At 37.8% G+C, this 21,647-nt stretch overlaps 1 protein-coding gene across 5 annotated transcripts in view; it reads right to left on the bottom strand.

Moving 5' to 3' along the window:
• Positions 1-520: 520 nt before the first annotated feature.
• scai (suppressor of cancer cell invasion) overlaps positions 521-21,647 on the bottom strand; it is a 62,005-nt gene continuing 40,878 nt past the window's right edge. The window contains exons 10-18 of one of the 5 annotated variants that reach the window (XR_008342360.1): positions 21,028-21,129; positions 17,076-17,154; positions 7,452-7,551; positions 6,927-7,008; positions 6,138-6,210; positions 4,788-4,961; positions 4,135-4,235; positions 2,913-3,141; positions 521-658 (exon numbers count right to left, since the gene is read on the bottom strand). Coding sequence is in view for 4 of the 5 variants with exons in the window: in XM_053447667.1 (XP_053303642.1) it covers positions 2,995-3,141; positions 4,135-4,235; positions 4,788-4,961; positions 6,138-6,210; positions 6,927-7,008; positions 7,452-7,551; positions 17,076-17,154; positions 21,028-21,129 (858 nt within the window). In the remaining variant the exon portion in view is untranslated. Of the gene's footprint in view, positions 659-714; positions 3,142-4,134; positions 4,236-4,787; positions 4,962-6,137; positions 6,211-6,926; positions 7,009-7,451; positions 7,552-17,075; positions 17,155-21,027; positions 21,130-21,647 lie in introns of those variants that run through there. The other 4 variants (XM_053447667.1, XM_053447666.1, XM_053447665.1 and 1 more) reach the window with 4 other exon arrangements.

Here is a 21,647-nt window from a genome sequence, read left to right as displayed (position 1 = left end):
AAAATATTGCCATGATCTTTTTAGACAGTATTTGGCCAGCAAGACAATTGTATCTAACAATGACAGCAATTCTTTTTTTTTAAGCAATAAAGGAAAAATAACAAAATAGTAGACTAACATATCCTTCAGAGTGTAAGCTTGTCATGTCACAGTCAGGGTGAATGAAACACACTGTTACATGACATTACATGTTACATGACAAGCATCATTGTTACTGTCAAAAAACAAGATGCAAAAGTTGCACTCTTCTAGAGAAATGAAAAAGTATTATTTTTTGTTTGTTTTGCGGAACTGTTGCAGTGTTGATTCAAAAAACACTGTAGGACAACAGGTGACATCTCTCTCTGGTCTCTGATGCAGTGGTACATTTAGATATGGGCAAGATGGGAAGCTGCCCAGGGCGGCCCGGGTGCAAATAAAGGGTTTCATTTATGTAAAGGTTTTTTTGTTCTGCATGTGTCCAATCAATGATGTCACCATATGGCTCACCGTGTTAAACTGGATACCCTAGTTCTAGTTTTTTGAGCCAGGCAGACTTTTGCCTGCTGAGCAGATCTCACATTCAGAAGTAGGAAAGGGTGAGAGGTTCGGGGATAGGTTGACCTCAGGTCTCTCCACTGAAAGTCCAAGGTAGGGGGAGCGGGGGAATCTAGCGCACCTAAGGAAGGCAAGAAATTTGAAGATTTAGATTGCAGTTGTGAAAATTTGTTTGTGTTCAGCATGTAGAGCAGTGTAATAATAAGGTTCTCCTTACACTAAGTGTATTTTTCTATCTGTGTTACATAGCATCATAAATATATATATATATATATTTATTTATTAACAAAAATCTGCTCTGGAATCTGAATATGCTGGGGAGTTTACAAAACTCTTACAGGTATTTGGTGAGGGGTTAGGGTTTGGGCTAACTCTAACCCGCTGTACATATTTGTGAAGCCATTTTACATGGAACCAGCTAATGTGGTTGACAACCTCCAACACAATATCATTGCTCTATAAAGCAACAGTGAGCTTGTCGTTACAATAACCTCCATCTTAAGAGTTATCTCATCTTGGGATATCCTACTATAGTAATCATTTATTTTTACATCACTACAATCTGACGTCAGACACCTTGCCAAAAGCGAAGCAGTTCCAGCCATTGCATTAAGAGGTGAGTGTGATATATGTGCTTAGTAAATTGGTGCGACCATCAAAGATTCTAAAACTTCAAAGAGTCATTGGCTCCCCAACCCTGGTTTAGAAAATGTTTTCTTTCCTTTGATCCCTTCAGTTTTTGCAACCAGGAACCACTAGTACCTGTGATGAAGTACTGCAGAAGTGTTTTATGCTTCAAGTTATTTAAAACTATATCATGGCTTATAGGGCTGTACATTTTTAACTGAAAATAGACTTCAAATGCACTATTTTACATTACATTACATGTCATTTAGCTGACGCTTTTGTCCAAAGCGACTTACATTTTTACTACACTCAACATTTATGAGGGGCCACTTAGGGGTTCAGTATCTTGCCAAGGACACTTCGGCATGCAGATGGGGAAGAGTGGGGTTTGAATCGGCAACCTTCATGTTGGAGAACCCCCGCTCTACCCCCTTGGCAAAAGTATTTGGGACACATTCAAAAATACAAACAAAAAAAATAATTAAAAAGTGCAAATGACCACATAGAGATTCACACATCACCTACCTGCAGTGCTGCTGTGTACAACGTCATAAAGAAACAATAGGCCTACAAAGTGTCTTTACCAAGTCTCCCCCCCATTATATAATGAACAGAATTCAGTGGTTGCTGGTTATTCCTTCCTCAGCTTCCACTAGCCTTTGTCCTTTTTCGACACATTTGTTTATTGTCAGCAAAAAAATGTTGGCCGCATTTATGAGCTTAAGGCGGTCATTTCTGTGATAAATTAAATGGTACATGTATTCAGTGAATAAAAGTTGTTTGGCATACCACATTACTTTTGGACTAATTCTCCTCCTGTTGTCTCTATGTAGACTGTCTTTATTTTTTGACTCAACTATAAATGTTCAGGCCCATGCAACACACATGCATTTGCTCCACTTACCACCACCTTCATGCCATTTTAAACAGCCTGCAGGCTGATTTATATTCTTAAAAGTTAGAGACAATACTGTATCTTTATCTTTTTGCATGAAAATAAAACACAGTGCTCTAACAAATTAAAAAAGAACAGTTTTCCAAATGAAGTAAGCTGAGACTATGTATGATGGATTGATGGTAAATGACAAATTTGTTTTACAACTAATGTTTCCTACAACAATCAACCAAACACAACCACATGCACCCTGTAAAAAATACAGCTAGCACTGTAAATATAAAACTCCAAACTAATCACATTTTACATTTTTGGTGAGATATTTTACCTAGTGTGTGAATAATATCTCAACATCACACTTGTTATTAAAAATATCTGATGCACAAGTTTTTTATCTGTTCTTTTTATTTAATCATCAATGCGTTCTCTTTTCTCAACAGACTGTTATGGCATCATGCAGACTGATGAAATCACACTGAAAGCTTTTGCATGCTATGTCCTTCAGGTTTACATAACCTTCATTCAGGTAACCAATGATAAACGTTTCTTCAAAAACAAAAACACAACTAACCCTTAAACTTCTTTAAAATCTTCAGATGAGGAGTGAGTTTTAAACCTTGCATTTTGGGGGATTGTTGATTTCTTAAACATTGTTTACTCTCTTATTCATCTTTCAAGTATTTTTTTTTTAATTTATGAGGCAAGCCAATGAGACTCAAATTTTGGGAATTTACACTAGCAAACCCGTTGAATTTCTCTTTCAAGCATTTTAATGCTGCACTACATTTCTTTCATTGTTAACACTTGAATGCAGAACATTAACCTGTATGTGTTGAATCAATTATTTCATTACCTTTAAAAAAGAGGACAACTTTGAGGCCTCTGGCAGTTGAGTCTGTATGTACATATTTGCCATTTTGCCATTTGTGAAAATGTTAGTATGTCTCCAGTGGATCTTCCCAAAACAGACCCTGCACATCAAGCATGGTTGCCAGCTCCAAAACATGCTTTTGTAAGAGGCTGCTCTCCACTGTGTCCTGTTTGGGCAGCTCAGGATATGACTCAGGGAAGCTGCGAGACTCCTGTAAACACAAAATCAAACATCTCTGATCCCATCAAACATCCCAAGAAATAGGCTTTGAAGCAATATCATTAATTGATTGGAAGTTTTTTATCATAACTAGCTGCCATGACTTGTTGTGTGTTTACTGCAGACAGAGGTGTCTACTAAAACACCTTTGGATACATGTAAAAAAAAAAAAAATTCTATATATTTCAGCACTTCATTTAAACTGATAATTAAGCTAATGTCAAGATTACATTTGTATCTCTTTTATCTATTATCTCTAAGTAAATGATGTCTGATGATCCTTTATTGTTTCTTTTATTTTATCATCTTAATATTTGGTTTTGATGCTAGTTTTTAACTCGTTGGACAGATTATGTTCAAAGGGGGAAAAGCCCCCAACAGGAACACTGCTTATATAAAAAAAGCAATACTTTTTCACCTGTTTACCTTTAGTATGTTTTTAAAGAAAAGGAAGTTTACTTATTATTTAAGTATCTATACAAAATACAGATTGTATGTTTTAAGAAGTAATTTTTTCAATTAAATAAACTTTTATCCATATAGCCCCAAACTTATAATGTACATTATCTCAAGGAACTTTAAATAAGGTTGAGACCTTGAAAATTACAGAGAAACCTAACAGTTCCCTTAATGAGCAAACACTTTAGCGACTGAGAGAAAACTCTAGCAGAACCAGACATAGCCAGTTAACAAAGACATATTAATCTGATTTTAATATGGAACTTTCGATTAGAGCAAAAACGTCCCTAACAAGTCTAGTTGGTAAACGGTAAATGGTCTAGAGTTCAGTTTGCCATTCAAACACACATTCATCATATGCATTTATCTATCTATCGCACCAAACCTCCTTATTAGCATACATTAATGTGATTTAGGTGTGCAACACAAGACAGGTACATACCCTGGTCTTCACTATATTATGTGCATTTGGCATTCAAATAAACCAGATAACTTCTTTCAGATAACTCAAGCACCAGCGACTTACCCGAAACAGTTTATGCAGTCTTAGTGCAGCTGAGCAGAAGACAAAGCGGACCAGAAGCAGTCGAAGGAACTCATCACCAAAGAATTGCAGAAAGGCTTGATCTGTGGAGACAATATTAAAAACAATAGTGGTGAGCCAAGTAGTTAAATCATAGATTAAACTGATCATCAAAAATTACTGTAAAACAATTTTATTTATTCATTCAATCATTAATCAAAAGTCATTAATATATGAAGTCAAAATGCATAAACCTTGCAGTTTTCAGCCTCTTAAATGTGTCTCTTTTTATATAATGGTATATAATATCTTTGGTGTGGCATTGTTTGTCTGCCAAGAGAAGAAATTTGAAGACATCACCATGGGGTCTAGGAATCTGTGATAAGCTTTATGCACTTCATCATGATTAAAGACAAAATACTAACTTATTAACTGAACAGAAAAAAACTATTATTAATGTACAGATTCATTCAGATATTTTGGCAGGCTATTAGGGCACCCCACTGTAACTCTCTGTTATTTCAGTGAATTAAGTAACTAAATTAAATTACTATTTGCTGTTTGATAATGGATAAAGCTAAAAAATATTTTCACAGTCCACTACAATCTTGATAACATACTAGCAGACATGAAAGAATATCTGGCAGATGTGCTACCTATGGTCCGTGATCTACTTATCATCTGCCCAATGTCACGGTAGACTTTGCAAAGAAACTCTTGAGCTCTGTCCCAGAGGCTTCGTCGCACACTCTTTAAGCCACACATGGAGGAGAAAGCCAGGAGTGGACTGTAGAGGAACAGAGTGAAGAGACTCCCACGCTGAGACTGATCTGAAGAGGCAAGCAGAGACATGGTACGAGTTCAAAGTACAAATAAATATTTAGAAAAATTGAAATAAGAACAACTTCTTTTAAGTGATATTGTAAAAAAAACAACATTCAAGTTGTAATGTAAAAAGTGGTGGACTGTACTTATACAGAGCTTTCCCGTCTTATCGACCCCTCAAAGCTCTTAACAGTACAAGCCAAATTTACCCATTCAAAGACACATTCATTTCTACACCGTTCACACACTGCCGACACAGCTGTCCGGGACAATTTGGGGGATTTTCCAAAGCTTGTGTGATGGGGTAGCACGCCTCTAATGCTGTGCGCATTACAATGTGTAAGTGATGTCATCTGCTTTGTCTAGTGGCCACTGAAATTCTCTCATTCCTCAAAGGACGTTACCTCTGCCTGGCTTTCCTTAGTGAAAATTATAATTATAGCCCATCAGATTAAGGCCAAATTCGACACTGACTGGTCATTTCATCACTAAGAACAGTGAAGCTAGGTTGAATCTGACTCCTCACCAATCAAAATACTGTCGTCGTCATTCATCATCATTCAAAAACGTGGTATGGTGCATATAGCAAATTGAAAGAAGATGGACTTCTGCTTCCCATTACCACCAAATTAAAAAAAAATGATGTCATATAGGTTTTGCTACAGTTAATGTTAGTGTTCATAGTTTTCATTTATGTTAAGTTTTGCTGTGTTTTAAGGTGAGCTGTAATAATTATCCTATAATGGTTTAAATTTAAATTTATCCTCAGTTCAAGATCACAATAATTGACACCACCTTTTTTTGTGTGTCTGTGAACAAGGGCTGTAATGGGTGTATGTGTATTAGCATTACAGTGGCTAAATACAATTGTTGATAGTTTGTTAGAACACCCCGAATGTATTTTAAGTATTTTTCGGAGGAAAGGAATCAAATGGCTAAATCCAAACTAAATCACAAATCACAGATGTATACACAAATACTCCTCAGGTTGGAAATATTTTATGCTTAAATCAAGTTAAATTTCATTAAATTCATTATAAAGGTCTAAGTCTTTTAAATGGTCTTGAAAGACAGATGAACACATTGTTAGTCTTTTCGTTGAATTGTTTTCTAAGACAAATAGAAAAATAGGATATTATCAGATTTATTCTTTAATGAACTGTTAGTCTAGAGTAACACACCTTGTACACTTTTGGGATATACCGTAGGTGATAGCAGACACACCAGAGGCTGGCCAAACAGGTTTGTGAAATTCTATTGCGCAAGGGACAGAAAAGTTCATCTTAATTACAAAGTGTAAATTCATGTTGTGATCACATCATGCAAAACATTTTGCTCTAACTCAGCACATTCGACTTGAAAAAAATATTGGAGAAAACATTGAGTTAGTAAATGTTGTATAACTATAAAACTTTGTTAAGAGAAATTAGGCCATGGCAGGCAGTCAGAGTCTATGCATTAAGTGGAAATGTTGCATTGATCCCTATGAAAAAAAAATCCCTATGAAGTCAAAAGGATATGAGACATGATGAGCAGTTAAATTAGATTAACCAATCATTCATCATCATGTGGTATACATTATATTATACAGATTTGATCATTTAATATCATTATTGCACTATAAAAAAGTTGGCACTGGGAGAAATATCCACTGGCATTGTATGCATCACTCCTCCAATGCTTTTCATTTGATCGTTCGATTTTTGGGGTTATCAGCAGGACTATGCAAAAACGATTGAACAGATTTCTACAAATTTGCCATGCATGGATATTGATGTAAATATTCTGGGCTGATATCTGTAAGAAAACTGCTGGCACTTAGTTATGGCCTCTACTGTGTGCCAATCTAATTTCAAATTGGATGTGCTGTAGCTCAGAGAGTGAGAAACAAATGTAGGGATATCCAACTGTCTAAATATTTATAATCTAAACTGTAGGTGTTCTCCAAATTACTCCACCTATTTACGTACCTTGTAGGCTGTGCTATTTGAAGAATCCACAATGACAAAAAGTGGTTTCCGGGTAAAAGGGAATAAATCCCCTGGATGAAGGCTGCAACAATATAAACATTTTACGATGAGGAACATAGCTTTTTAACCAAACAAGTTAATGGTGAGCTTCTACAATGCAGAATTTCGATGAAAGAGTTTTAATCAGTTGTTTTCTACGTTGCTTATTGAGTACAGTTGGTTCAAGTTGCAAAGCTTTTAAAGAGTGGACAGCACTCAGAACATAAAATTAGAGTCAGATCGATAATATTTGGCATTAGTCAAAATATGCAACAGTAAAACATTGGTTGCGCATTGTGGGCGTTTTAGGATTTGTTGGGTGCACTTTCAAGCTTCAATAACCTCAGACAGCTTCCATTGCATTATATGAAACATTGCAAAATCTCAATCATTTGTTTTCCTACAAACCACCACAGATTTCATGACATGATAAAAGATTATCAGGCTGACAGACAATTGATCAACATTGTACAGGTATTATCTCACCAGTGCATTTCTTTCTGGAGCAGATTCCTCTTCTGCATGGTCTCTCCATTCACCACATCTCGGTTTGTATTTGTGAGAACTCCTCCAAAATCATATGGTCCTACAGGAAATGTTAGTTATTACCTTGAATATACATGATAGACTGTGTTATACTACTTGGTTAAAAAGTAAAGATACCTGTTGACTGGGCTGGAATGGGACAACAAATCGGCTCTGGTATTTTGGCCCAGACCGGACCCATCCATTCACCCCCCAAACACACCCTACACCTCTGGTCCTATAGATGGCTCTCACTCCACCTGTTTGTATGATTTCTTTTATGTCTTTGGTTATCCTACATTGGGTTAATAAATATACTTTAGTGGTGGTGTGACTACTGTTTGGTCATGGCCTTAAGAGCTGGGTTGTGACAAAACGATCAGAATTTTTTTAATGAAAAGCTGTATTTTTAATATAACCAAGCCTCCTGTAACATATATAAATATCTGACATTTGTAACAAACCAAACTGCAAGAAAATCTATTTAGTTATGACCATTTAATTGTGGACAAACCTCGTGCCTTACATGAGCTTCAGAAGAAACAGCAGCACATACCAAGGTGCAGAGGGTTAGATTCAAGTTTCAAAAAAGCAAACAAGATGCAGTCTGATTAAATGTAAATGTATTTTATTCTATCGAGTGATAGAATTAACACTCTAAATTCACTGTGGGATTTTCCACCGGCCGACACAAATTTAAATCACTTTATGTTGCATTTGTAATTAGGACAAGTGTTTTCAATGCATATTATTTCACCTTGGAAAACTGCATAGTTATCTTTACGATAATAATGAAGGGGATAACTGCCAGGATGGGGGTGTGACTTTTCTATTGCAATTTCTCCATGCCTCCCTTCCGATTCACCGGCACAGTGCCCAAAGGGGGAGGTGTTTAAAGATGACTGGGCAGGCCCAGTTTTAAATAGACAACTGCATCAGCCCAAAATGCACATCTGCAAACTCGGAAAGTGGTATGCCAAATGGCCAGTCAGCTTTGCCTGTTGAGATAACCTGTTGTGTTGCAAAAAACTTACTTTTATAAGGCTAACTCATATATTGTTTAATCTTGAGTATATTTGCAAAAGAGAAAAGTTCATTACTAACTCAATTTAAACTCTGGTAGGGCAGACATGAATAGAATTATGACTGAAAGCTTGACTTGAAATAAAAACATTATTTATAACTGAGCCTGCACCTGAAAATGAAGTGACCCATTTTAAGCATTTTTTGTACTGAATAAAAGGAAAATTACAGTCAAATGATTTATGTATGAAGAAATAAAATTGTTAAATCTATAAAGAATTAGCATCACAATGAATATAATTAAACATTTTACACCCTGCAATGTCAACATACAGTTGCAATCAGAAATAATCAACCCCCTCACCTCAAAAGACATTCTAGTGATATGGATGACAGATAATCTCAATAAATGACAAAAAACCTCATTAAACAAAAAAGATATGTATTGATACATATCTTTTGTTACAGAAGTTGTTACAGAAGTTGACTTAACTTTGAAGTTCAAATGAAAAATGTAACTCTTTTAACACATGTACATGTTCAGTATTATTCAACCCCCAGCTTCAGTACTTTGTGGCGCATCCTCTAGCTTTTATAAATTCTAACAAACGTTTTCGGTAAATGCGGACAAGCTTCTTACACCTCTCGGTCAGATCTTTGCCCATTTTTCACGTGCAAAAGCCTCAAAGCTCAGTGATGTTTTATGGCTTCCGTGCTACAATTGCCTTCTTTAAATCCAACCAAAGATTTTCAATCAGGTTTAAATCTGGTGAATGAGAAAGCCACTCCAGGATGTTCCAGGATCTTTTTCTCAACAAGGAGGAATGTGAAGGCATCACATTCCTCCTTAAAATGGCCTGGTATTTAAATCAAGATTGCCAGTTCCTGCCGCAGAAAAACAGCCCAACATCATCAATGACCCACCATCAGGCTTGACCTTGGGGATGGTATTCTTATGGTCATAAGCCTGGCCTTTCACATGCCAGCCATACCGCTGGTCCATATGTCCAAATAGTTTTTTCAGTACATAGAACTGTCACCCAAAACTCAGTCGTCTTATCCAAATTCCTCCTGGCATATTCTAGTTGGCTTTTGATGTTCCTTGTGGTCAAGAGCTGAGTGCGACTTGGAGTCCGGCCATGAACTCCTTTTTTATTCAGTGCACGTCTTATAGTTGCCACTGAAGCACTTGTACCAGTCTTCATCAAGTCATCCTGTAGGTGTCTTGCAGTCATACAGGGGTTTCTCTTAGTTGTTCTGACTAAGTTGCTGAGGGCCCTTGATGAAATGTTGAGCTTTCTTCCAAGGCCAGGCAGGTTTGAAGCTGCTCCATACGTTTTAAACTTCCTTATAATGCTCCCAATGGTGTCTCTTGGAATATACATTTTTGGGAAATCTTCTTATACCCAAGGCCCTTCAGGTTTGATGAAATAATCTCCTCTCTCAGCTTTTGTGGGAGCTCGTTTGTCTTTCCCATGGTTGCAACTCACCTTGAATACCCTTAATTGGTGGGGTTTATATATGCATCACAGCTGAAGCAATTGAAGGATCATTATAGAGTTCCCAAAGGCTTACTTATGTTTCAACTCCACTTTAGGCCATACAAATTGTCAGACAGCTTTAAAAACAACACTATTGTATAGGGGTTGAATAATGTGACATGGCTATCTTAACAAAATATACTGTTACACCAAAATACTACATCATGCATTTTCTGTGTTGATTTTATGTATCACTCAACTCATAAAGAAGTCATCCGAAGCAGAATCTTGCTCTTTGTAAAAACTGCAATTGATAAATCCTTAAAATCTTTGGGGGGGGGGGGGGGGGGGTTGAATATTTCTGATTGCAAATGTGCACACATGAATTCAGGTGTAAGTAGCATTTGCATTTTGTAGCTTGGACTTCTTCTGGCAGACTTGTTTTTTTCGAAACAAGGTGTCACCAAAACTCTACGTGTGACACATACGTACTTATTTAAAAACATTTTAATTTTCTTACCTTAAATATGCCTCACATTTTTTTGGACAGTGAATTTGTACATGAAGTCATATTTAGTGAATGCTTCTCATTTCTGAAGTGTGTGTACATGGGTATCGCCTTGCTTGTGGCATCCAGGGCTGTAGCCCCAGATAACCGACTAAACATTCGTTAAGTAGATGATGTCTAATAAACCAACGTCAACTCTCGGGTTTAAATGAAATAAAATCGAATCAGCAAAAATCAGTTTAGTTGCACTTATATTGCTTTTTTTAAGCAAATTGTACTTACTTGATTCTTGCTGTTCTGGGTTTACCCTCATAGTTTAATCTACTTATTGTAAGTCGCTTTGGATAAAAGTGTCAGCTAAATGAAATGTAATATAATGTAATATGTCTTAATGTGCACATTCAATCTCAAACAGCTTTTGCCCCATTTTATTATGGTATCTGGGCTAACATTTTATATTTATCTACACCTGATACCCTAAGACTTAGACGAGTAAAATCTAGTTAAAGCTTAAAGTAAAAGTACTTGTTTGACCAATTATTCTCTTTGATTTGTGGTAAAATACCCGGGTCATGATGAAGGTACTCTACAGCAGGGTGTATTTAGTTTTATCCAACTTAATTTGAACGGTGTACTGTTTCACCGTTCAACCATTTGATGTAGAAAGGAAGCCTTGATCCATTCCAGGTTAACAAAATGAGTCTGCATGCAAGAAAGATAAGATGTTTGTTTTAAATGACACCAAACACGGCAATAATGGACTGTGCATTGATAGTGATATCCTATGCTTCACTTAAGAAATCTAAACACTGCTTGTGGCAACAGGCCTACAACATGTGAAACAGAGTTGTTGGAGCTGCCCCACACCTCTCTCAAGCGGGTTAAATTTTAAGAAATATATTTACCAGCTTAGCTTTTGAAAAGTGGGCAAAAGGGCTGCCGAGGTCTAATTGCCTAAGGGTTCTAAATTAATCCAAAGTTTGAAATGTTCAAATAGTTTTTTAAATACAAAGTAGTGTAGCCTTTTCTCAAAAAGTCACTGATCAGTATACAAAGAAATAAGTTACAGGCCCTTAAAATAATTTTTTATCATGATTGATTAAACGAGGGAAACACTCCTAGGTATAAATCCTTGATGAAACAGATTCCATTTGAATGCAATGCTCGAAGGTCAGGTTAAGTTTGGAGTGAAAAGGTGCTTGATAGAATGGCTGCCATCGGAGATTGACCATGCGGGCCAAATTATTCTGAAACTATGACCTTTTTTTAATCTGAGTGATTATTGGTTTAACTTAAAGTGTTAGAGGATATGGGGCCAGTCCATCCTCACCCTCTAAACCCACTTTATCACCCTCTGAATATTACTGGACCAATAGTAGTGAAGTACATTGGGTAGGGCAGGTCTCCAATGGTGTTTAAGCCTAATGCTTTACGACTACATTATTTTACCATTATAAATTCAGTTAGAAAGACTATTTTTAGTTATGTCAATACACTCAATGAGATGAGAATTGGACTTTCACATAATTTTTATCAAGTTAAATATGACCAGTTCAAGATTTAGTTGGCATTTCTCAATTTAAGTGGTTAAGCTTAAGAAGGTGATGAAGAGAGTGTGAGAAAGTAAAGTATATTAAATAGGAACTGACCTAGAAGGGGAAAGATTTGGCCAGAATATTAAGAGTTGGGGGAAAAGTTTATTTTAATTGTAGACTGATCATTTTCCAAATCTTTCAAATATAGCTAGTAGAGGGTTAGATAGTTATAGTACAAGGCCATCCGCATAAAGCAAAACTTTATGGGTAATTCCCCCTCTCCTTATGTTGGGACATACTAAGAAAGTCATTCTTAATAAAAATAAATAGCTTGTTTTATAGTTTTGGGGATTTATAAATCTACTGAAGTGAGATTAATGTTTCATATAAAGCAAAGCCTCTGATACCACTAAGACAGTGAAACACAAGCTGCTTCATGGATAAATATTTGTCATATGGAGGGGTGGGTACAGTTTTTTATTTTCTTTTTATCGATTCTGATTCCGATTTTGCTTTTTGTTTACGGTTCTTATTGATTCCCTATTTCGATTCAAAATTGGTAATAAAGTAAAATGGTTATATAACAAAAATATCTTTATTGGACTGCACCGATGCACAGCAGCTGTGCTTCATGTTACACAGGGGCAGCAGTAGTAACGCCTTGTGGTAGAGAGGCAACATTACATAACAAAAACCCACACATCTCATCTCAGAGACTTATCAGACATACTCAATGTCTTTATCCCAGCTGTGTAAATTAGTAGTAACTGAGATAAAGGCAATGTTGCATTTTTTGCCTTGAAAATACTGGTTTAAATTAACCAAACAACATAGTCATAATTGTGGAGAATTAGCATAAGAAAATGTTCTCATTGTCACTGTAAACTAATGATACCTCAGTAATCGTCAACTTCAAGAACTGTCATGAATATTAATCTCATATATTACATAACAGTTGAAATGAGTGGCAGTTGAACCATTTGTGGATAATAAAATTTTGAGCTGCTAGTTGTACGTCTTATTTGACATATATCATACAATTCATGTTCTTCAAAATAGAAGTGCACAACTCCTATCTGTCTGCAACCCAAAAAACTAAGTCAATTTTTTCATAAATAATGCAGATTCGACAACGAGAACTGATGTAGCCCTTTCACTTCAAATGCTGTAAGCGCTCTGTGACACTTCTCAGATGTCCCTTTGATCAGTTTTCCCTTGATTGCCAGAGAGAACGGTATGTTGCTGCTGTGTGGCTAAATCTCCCTAGCTCTACTGGAGGTGTTAGTGAAGGGCTACTAGCTAGCTGAAGATGACACACCCGGGCTCAGAGACCGCAGGACATTAAACGCTTTACAGTCTATCAGATCAACGCTATGCCGCCTTGTGTTTCATGTTTGTTGAGATTGGATTGTTATTCCATCTTTCACAGTGCTGTGATGTTTGCCATGCATGCTAGGTCGACTCAAACGGACAGGCTGTTGGGTGGTGCGTGACATAGTCACGAATCCAGGTCCTGGAAAATAGCTACGTTGTCCTTGGAGACATGTAGCCTTTGTTTGCAATAATAAATGGTTATCGAGTTTAGGACCCGATAAGCAGATCCAAATTCAATTTTTTATATGGGTACTGGGTACTTGGCATTATGGATATGTTTCTAATTTGGAACCGAATTTGGGTCTCTCGGTTCACATCTCAGTCTCTGTATATATACACAAAATAAATACAAAAAATCTGGTTAATTCCTTTTTTATTATTGCTCTTTTCATTCCAGTGTAAACTCAACTGAACAAACATTTATGATGGGCATCAGGAATATATTCATTAGAAAATAAATAATTGCAAAGCAAATGTTTAAAAATAGTAATAAAAAAAACAATTAAAGTCAAACGGAAACAGAAACAAAATAATAACCGTAATTATATCCTTGATGATGTTGTAATGGAAAATAATATATTATCATACTATACTATGTTTTATCTCTACTCATGCATGCTTACGTAACCACACTATTATCTGTGTGGTACTGTATTATGGTTCCAGAGGAACAAGTTCCCTGCTTCTACTTATAGGTTGATAAGTAAAGGGCGGCTGTGGCTGAGGGGTAGGGTGGGTAGACCGGAAGGTCGATAGCTTGATCCCCAGTCTTTTTGGGCAAGATACTGAACCCTCATTTGACCCTCATAGAAACAAAAAGCTGCTAATAGATCTACTGTATGAACGCATGTGAATGGGTGAATAGCAAACTGTACTGTAAAGCATTTTGAGCATTATCAAGACTAGAAAAGCGCTATATAAATACAAAGATAAAGATAAGATACCGGCCCCTGTAAAATTTCAAGAAAGCAGTCCCTGTGGTACATTTCATAGACATGTACAAAAATCATAAGGTAATACAAATACGGTTCTGCCGGTCTAAAGAGCCATGTTGCCAGAAAATGTAATGCTGATATGCTGCACAATGGTACTCCCTGTTGTCATCCGCAGGCTCTCTTCTAAAAAAAATGTCAACCCAGTAATGGGAGAAGAGTGGTGGTAGATCCTCTCACGGTCTGAAAGGTGTATCCCTACAGTTACCACAAGTACATCATGTCACTCCAGCCAAAGGCGGTCACCATGCCTGTGCTGTCAGCTCCCTGTGCTCCTCCAGGCTCATCTCTTGAATAAGTGTCTGAAGACATAAACAAAGGAGAACCAGAGATAAGGCTTTATTATTAGCACTACACTATTTTAACTATATGACAATGTCAGTGATTAGGGGTTGTAGGCTGTAACCTTAGTTTTATCCCATCCGACAAGTGTTTTAAGATATTCTTGTAACATACTGTCCCTATATAGTCTTGGTTTAATTATGTTCATTGGTGTCTCTAATGTATTACAGTCAATGATTGACGTACAATGCACAGCTAACGTTACAGTAACATTACTCAGTGAGATATAAACAACTGCAGTATAAACACCAATGTGCATTGCATTAGTCTTGTTGATATCATGCAGATCACTGAAGAATAGTGTAAAAATAGTTTTATAAATACAAACCAGTGTACCTTAAGTTCGGTCCTTTTGCAGGGGTTCAATCTCTCCTCCTCACTGCTGCTGCTGCTACTCCAGGAGCTATCCCTCGTCTGTCCCTCACAGATGGTCTGCCCCTGCCTCTTCCTCATCTTTTCTCTTCACCTCAGTACAGCTCTCAGCTGTTTCAGTCTGTAAACGAAGAAAACATATGTCTCCTACTAACGCCGTCTCGCTGTTTTCACACTATACTAATTTGTTTGTAAATGTTAGCTTGCACTAGCATTCAGCTAATTTAGCTACCTAACATCAGTAATAAAGCACTGCCAGAGCGGTCACATATTTTCTACATGTAAACTATCTACTACAGTTTACACACGAAATACACATACAATTTGTAAATATATTGATCTAAAGACACCTCATCACCGTAGGGGACTAAGCAAAATATGGTCGTCGGCATTTTCACGCAGGAAAGCCACCGTAGCTCTCCTCCTGCTCAGGAAGGCAGTGGGTGAAGTAAGGAGTATTACTTTTGCTGCAATGTAAGCTTCACCACTAGAGGCTGCACACTCAACCTTTAAGTGGTCCTTTTTGGTGATTCACACACATCATACTTTAATGATCACCTCCTTGAGGATAAATCAGACTTCAAATTTGTTCAGGGCAATCTAAACATCTTTATGAAGGATAAGCTGTGCTCTAGTGAGTTTTTGTCAGAGGGTGTGTCCATGGTGTTGCATGAAATGTCAATGTTTTGCTGTGAAACAGGAAGTTGTAACATCTGCACCAAATTATGCTCTTCATGGGGTTTTGTTATATGGCATGTCCTTGGCATGGCATCAAAGTTTGACGTTTTGCGTTGAACAAAGGAACCTCTTCCAACTTATGATGAATATATATTGTCCAATCTGCACACAATTTTACAAGACCAGAACCAGCTGAAATTTAGTCCAAAGACACTTAAGATTGTGATGAACGTTTTGTTAATTACTGTTTGATTCATGAAACTTGGCAAACACATTGGAAATGCTAAACATTTTGTTCCAATATGGGTTTTGCATATGGTTGTGAAAAAATGGCTCGATAACGCCCCCTGTAAAATTCAACAAAGCAGTCCCGTTGTTACTTTTCATAGACATGAACAAAAATCAGTAGGTTCATGTATCAAAACAAAGAAGCCCAGGAAGCAATTTCACCTACTTATTCAAATCGGTAGGTATATTTATCATGGCCAGACTTACAAAAAGTGTCTTGGATGCATATCCTGTAAACCTCAAACTTCAAAAGAAACAACCTCAATAAAAAAAAGTGCAGGTGCTAATAGTAAGCAGTCTTTCAACAGCTTTTAGCTTTTATCTTCCAGCCGCTGGAACAGTCTGCCAGAGGACCTGAGAGCAATTGTTGCGATGTTAAAAATTTTAAAACCTAAATCTTCAGTCTTGCTTTTTACTTAATATAGAATGGTCTTGTAGACATTTTAAGATTTAATTATTTTCAGTTTAATATCTCTTATCATTATAACTACTTATTCTTACCATAAGCATTTTAATTTTATTTAACTCATTTAGATTATTTTGTACCAGCTCTTCCTATTTTCTTTTATATTTATATTTGATTGAATTCAGTTTTTATTCAACACTTTCATTGAATTTTTTCGATATACTCCTCATCATTTTACTTCATACATTAGTTTTGAATTGTTTTATATTGTTTAAATTGCTTCTTTTCTTTGCTCTTCATTTTTTTTATATCCGTCTTTGTTATCATATTGTCAATCATTTGTGAACCACTTCAAGCTGCACTAACCTGAATGAAATGTGCTATATAAACAAAGTTTGATTGATTGATTGATAAACCTTTTACATCTCTTCCTTAACAATGTAGATTATCTATTTGTACAATGTGCAGGAAGGTATCTTTTGTTCTTTTGACACAAATAGAATCAATTGAAACTGTTTGGTGGAAAAACATATCCCAAATTTTTTTGGATTATTAGAAGTGTGAGGTCTATCAAATGGCATTTTACCTTCATAATCTGAATGTCCCGCAGGAAATATTCCAGTTGCTGATAGGTAAACAAGCAGAACACTGTTGGCAGGCAATTCCTAGAAGTTCGAGCAACGGAAAAAAAGATTATATGAATGTAACAAGATCCAAAACAAAAACATTTCTGATGCGCTAGAATGTTAATATAATTAAGTCTAGAACCGGAGTTGGGCCATACGGAGGAAATCCCAGTTGGGTTGGGACGCTTAAGTTAATCTCCTTGGCCGTTCGTTTTGATTACCGCCTGTGAGAGGCGCAGGGAGAGAGCAGTCAAGCAGAGTCTCCCTCCTCCCTTTTCTGAGCCCAAGTACCCTCGTCTCCCTGGACCATCCACTCCTTCTCTCCCACCTCCATGGCCTTAGTCCTCGAGCGTCTCTCCGCAGGTACCCATGCAGCTGGGGAGGATGAGGCTGACCCCTTCAGAACGTCAATGTGTTTCCTCCAGAAGCTCTGCATCTATTGTTGACAGGACAGACATATTCTAGCCCAATGTCCGGTTCTGCCAAAAGAGCAGGCTCATCAGTCACAGGGGGGGCACTGGTGAGCCATTCATCTATAGTTTCATCCCCTCCACATCGTATTCAACTTATAGGTACTGTGTCCTGGTCCGAGTTTACTTTCCTCTTCAAGTCCTAGTAGACTCTGATGCAGATGACAATTTTATTGACTCTGACTTAATTTCGAAGTCTCAAGTACCCTATGAGTGCCTTCCTGAACCCAAGGACGTGTTTGCCCTAAACGGGAGGTTTCTTGCCTGTGTATTGTAATGTAAACTGGTAATCATCACGAGACTATTTCACTTTTCATCATTCAATCACCTACTTCACCGCTAGTGCTAGGTCTCCCTTGGTTTAAGCTCCACAACCCAGACATAGACTGGTCTACCTCTTCCATTAACTATCACTCCAGTTCCACCCAAACCCAAAATTTTCAACAAAGATTGTGCTTGTTCCCTTACACCTCACAATAGGTGATCGAAGGGTCTCTATGATTGTGCCCAGCAGAGAGCGATTATGATGTTGGGAACTGAGAGTTGCTGGCGGTGTGGTATGGACTGACCACAAAAACCTGTTTTACATCCGTTCCGCTCGCGGGCTCAACTCATGCCAGGTTTGGTGGGCTCTGTTCCTGGGCCGGTTCAACTTCACACTAACCTAACGGCCAGGCTCCAGGATCATCAAGCCTTACGCCCTTTCAGGTCAGTTGGCCCCTCCTGTTTAGTATTCGTTAGAGGAAACTATCTTGCCATCTTCCTGTGTGGTGGAAGCAGCCATGTGGGAGATTGAAAGAGTGGTCCAGGATGCCCATATGATTAAGGTTGTCCACCGGACCGGGTATTTGTGCCTGTGTCTGCCAGATCTCTGGTTCTCCAGTAGGGACAGGCTTCCAAGGCTGCATGCCATTCAGGTGTCCATTGGACTTTGGCTCTTCTACACCAACGCTTCTGGTGGCACTCCATGTCTGCTGACAATAAGCAGTATGTTTCTGCCTGTTCTGTCTGCACCTGCAGTAAGGCGTCCCAATGTTTACCTGCTGGCCTTCTTCGTCCCCTCCCATTCCTCGCTGTTGTTTCAGACAGGGGTCCTCAGTTCTCGTCCCAGGTATGGAAAGCTTTTTGCCAGGCTTTTGGGGCCTCGGCCAACCTGTCATAAGGTTACCACCCACAAACCAATGGCCAGACATAACAGGCTAATCAGGACCTGGGGACAGCCCTTCACAGTGTTACCTCTTGTCACCTGGCTTCCTGGTCCACCAACCTCCCCAGAGTGGAATATGCCCACAACAGACGCAGTCCCCTCTGTAAAGGGGCATCTCCGGCATGCCCGCCGAGACTGGCATGAAGCTGGCACTCCAGCCCAAGATTACCAGCCCAGCCAAAGGGTCTTGCTATCCTACCTTGAACTCCCACTTCAAACTGAATCCCAGAAACTGACACCCAGGTACATCGGCCCATATGATATTGAACGCATTATTAATCCCTTTGTGCTTAAGCTAAAGCTGCCCTCCTCTTTGAATGTCTACCCTGCTTGTCATGTTTTACTTCTTAAGCCAGTCTCCACCAGTCCTTTAAGATTTCCGGCTGAACCCCCTCCACCCCCCTGGCTCATAGACAATAACCTGCATTCACCGTCAGGCAGTTATTGGATTTATGGAGGTGAGGCCGGGGTCTCTGGTACTTGGTGGATGGGAGGGGAATGGTCCCGCTCCCTCACCTTGGACCCTAATTTCCTCAGAGACTGCTACCCCCAGTACACGACCAAGCCTGGTAGGCCGCCAGGAGGCGTCCCTTGAGGGGAGTTATTGTGATGATTCTGTGTTTGTTTTGGTTTTGTTTTTTGTGTTCTCTCTCCCTCTAACCTTTCTGTTCTGCTTCCTGCAGGGCATGTTTGTGGCAGGGGGCGGGGCTGGCTTCTCTTTCTCTGTAGCAGACTAGCCACACCTGCTACCACTCAACTTATCAACCTCACAGTAAAAGCCTGGTCTTGACTCCACTACTCTGCCAGATAATTCCATCTACTTCGGTAGTTGCTCTGCGTGTTTGTTCCTTGTGAATTCTTCGGTGTTGATCTTTTGTAGAACCTCACCATTGTTTTTTCTCCCTTTAACTCAGGTTATCCTGTGCCGTGTGGTTGCCTTCACTGTTTCTGCAGTGACTTGGTTTAACAATGCGAGACAGACCTTGTTTTCACCCATTTCCCTGAGAATATATGGATCTTGATGAAAAATCTGCCATGGTTTGGAGACTGGTATCTATCGGTGTATCCAATTTGGTATGGCTTGATTGAATAAAGCATACTGTTGGCCCTTGGCAAATACAGTATTTATACTGGTACTCTCCATTCAAAAGGAATATCTTTTGGGACTGAATCAATCAATATGCCATTGTGTAAACCTAAGATTGAGGAGAATTTTTTTTTCTTACATTCAAGCCAATAACGCTCTCCAGAGAGTTACAGAACTCTGAGCCTGTTCTCTATTCATTCAGTTTACATGCTTTGCAAAAATAATAAGACAGCCCAAGCCGAATTTAAGTCTTATTTGATGGTAACTGTCATAGCAATTAACCCATTTTATCCCTGAATGTTGCTTATATGCTGAAATAAAATAATTATTGCAGAAGTCCTGACAACGTCAAAGCGAAAGGAAAAGTGTATTGTTATTTTGTCATCGTCCATCACAATTTTGATTCTCGGTAGTGAAATCAAAGCTTGATCCCTCCTGCAGCTCTTCAAATAATGCTCTGATTCATTAATTTTAAGTAAAAACAAGCTGCATGTATGTATTAACTTATGTATTCATTTAAAACTATAGACGTAGGGGCGGCATTTCAGACAGCCTATTGCGAGTGTCTTATTGATAAATGGCTATTATGAGATTTAAGGTATTTATTATGATTATACTTTTAGAATAACCTTGATATGTCAGTGTCCTTTCTTATGTGTTTCTATAGATAAAGTCTCCAGTTAAAAAATGTTGCTCATCTAGGGATTTTTTTAACCTGTCAAAAAAACCTAAACAAAATTATCATAATTTCTACTTTGCATGAAGGAGTAATATAAAACCACTCTCGAGATCTACTTTCAGCTTGATTCTTAAGATACTTATATATACAGGGCCCAACAACAGTTATAAGGACTATAATCTTATCATAAATATTCTCTCAGTAAGACATACCTACTAAATACATACATATTATATATGTATATATGTATAGACATACATATTATCTTTGTCTGAAAATATATAATGTAATATAATCTAAATAGTATAATAGCAGTAGAAATATACGTATCAGAGTACTGACAATGTCACAAACCAACTTTTACATATATTGAGTAATTCACCTCTTAACAACCTTACATGTCTAACAATAAACAATTTAATTTAAGTGATATTATCAAAAAAAGGCTATGCTAAAAAGGAATACTGACCTTAAAAGAGGCAGACAAAAAGGTAAAAAGCTGGCTGAATGTTGGCTTGTACAGCAAATACTTGTGAGGGTTTTCTCGTTTAGCTGGCTTCTCATTGGGTTCCTGTGGAGAAATATGTTATATTATTACTGTTCATATTTCAGTTCAAGTATATGCATATTTAAGGGAAACTGAAATTGTAAACAACGTTCTATTATAGGCTACTGTAGCAGGCCTAACATGGGGACATACAGGTAGTTGCTACCCAATGTCCCTGTGAGACACTATCATTTATGAGACACATTTTTACTGTTACTTTGCTGGGAACGTCCTTCTCAGATTCATGGCATGAGATAGTTCATACTCAGAGTTCCTACAGGTTTTAACAATTTAAATTTAAGACTTTTTAAGACCTTTTTAAGACCACTTTGAATAGAGTTTAAGACCTATTTCACTGCCATACTGGCAGTATGAAGGAAAATTATTATGAAAGAAGACATAAGTCCCATAATTACTTGCAAAGTAAATGTATTCCCGTTCAACATAACAATGACTGAACATACCAGTACACAGAACTGTGTGTGTGAGTGTTTCTGTAGACCTGGTTGAAAAGGACTACAGGTGACAGCTAGCTGGCCCTG

The sequence above is a fragment of the Pleuronectes platessa genome, chromosome 19 (genome assembly GCF_947347685.1).
Source record: "Pleuronectes platessa chromosome 19, fPlePla1.1, whole genome shotgun sequence".
NCBI lineage: Eukaryota > Metazoa > Chordata > Actinopteri > Pleuronectiformes > Pleuronectidae > Pleuronectes > Pleuronectes platessa.
The sequence above is the reverse complement of the archived record's forward strand: the minus strand, read 5'-3'. Positions and strand labels throughout refer to the sequence as shown.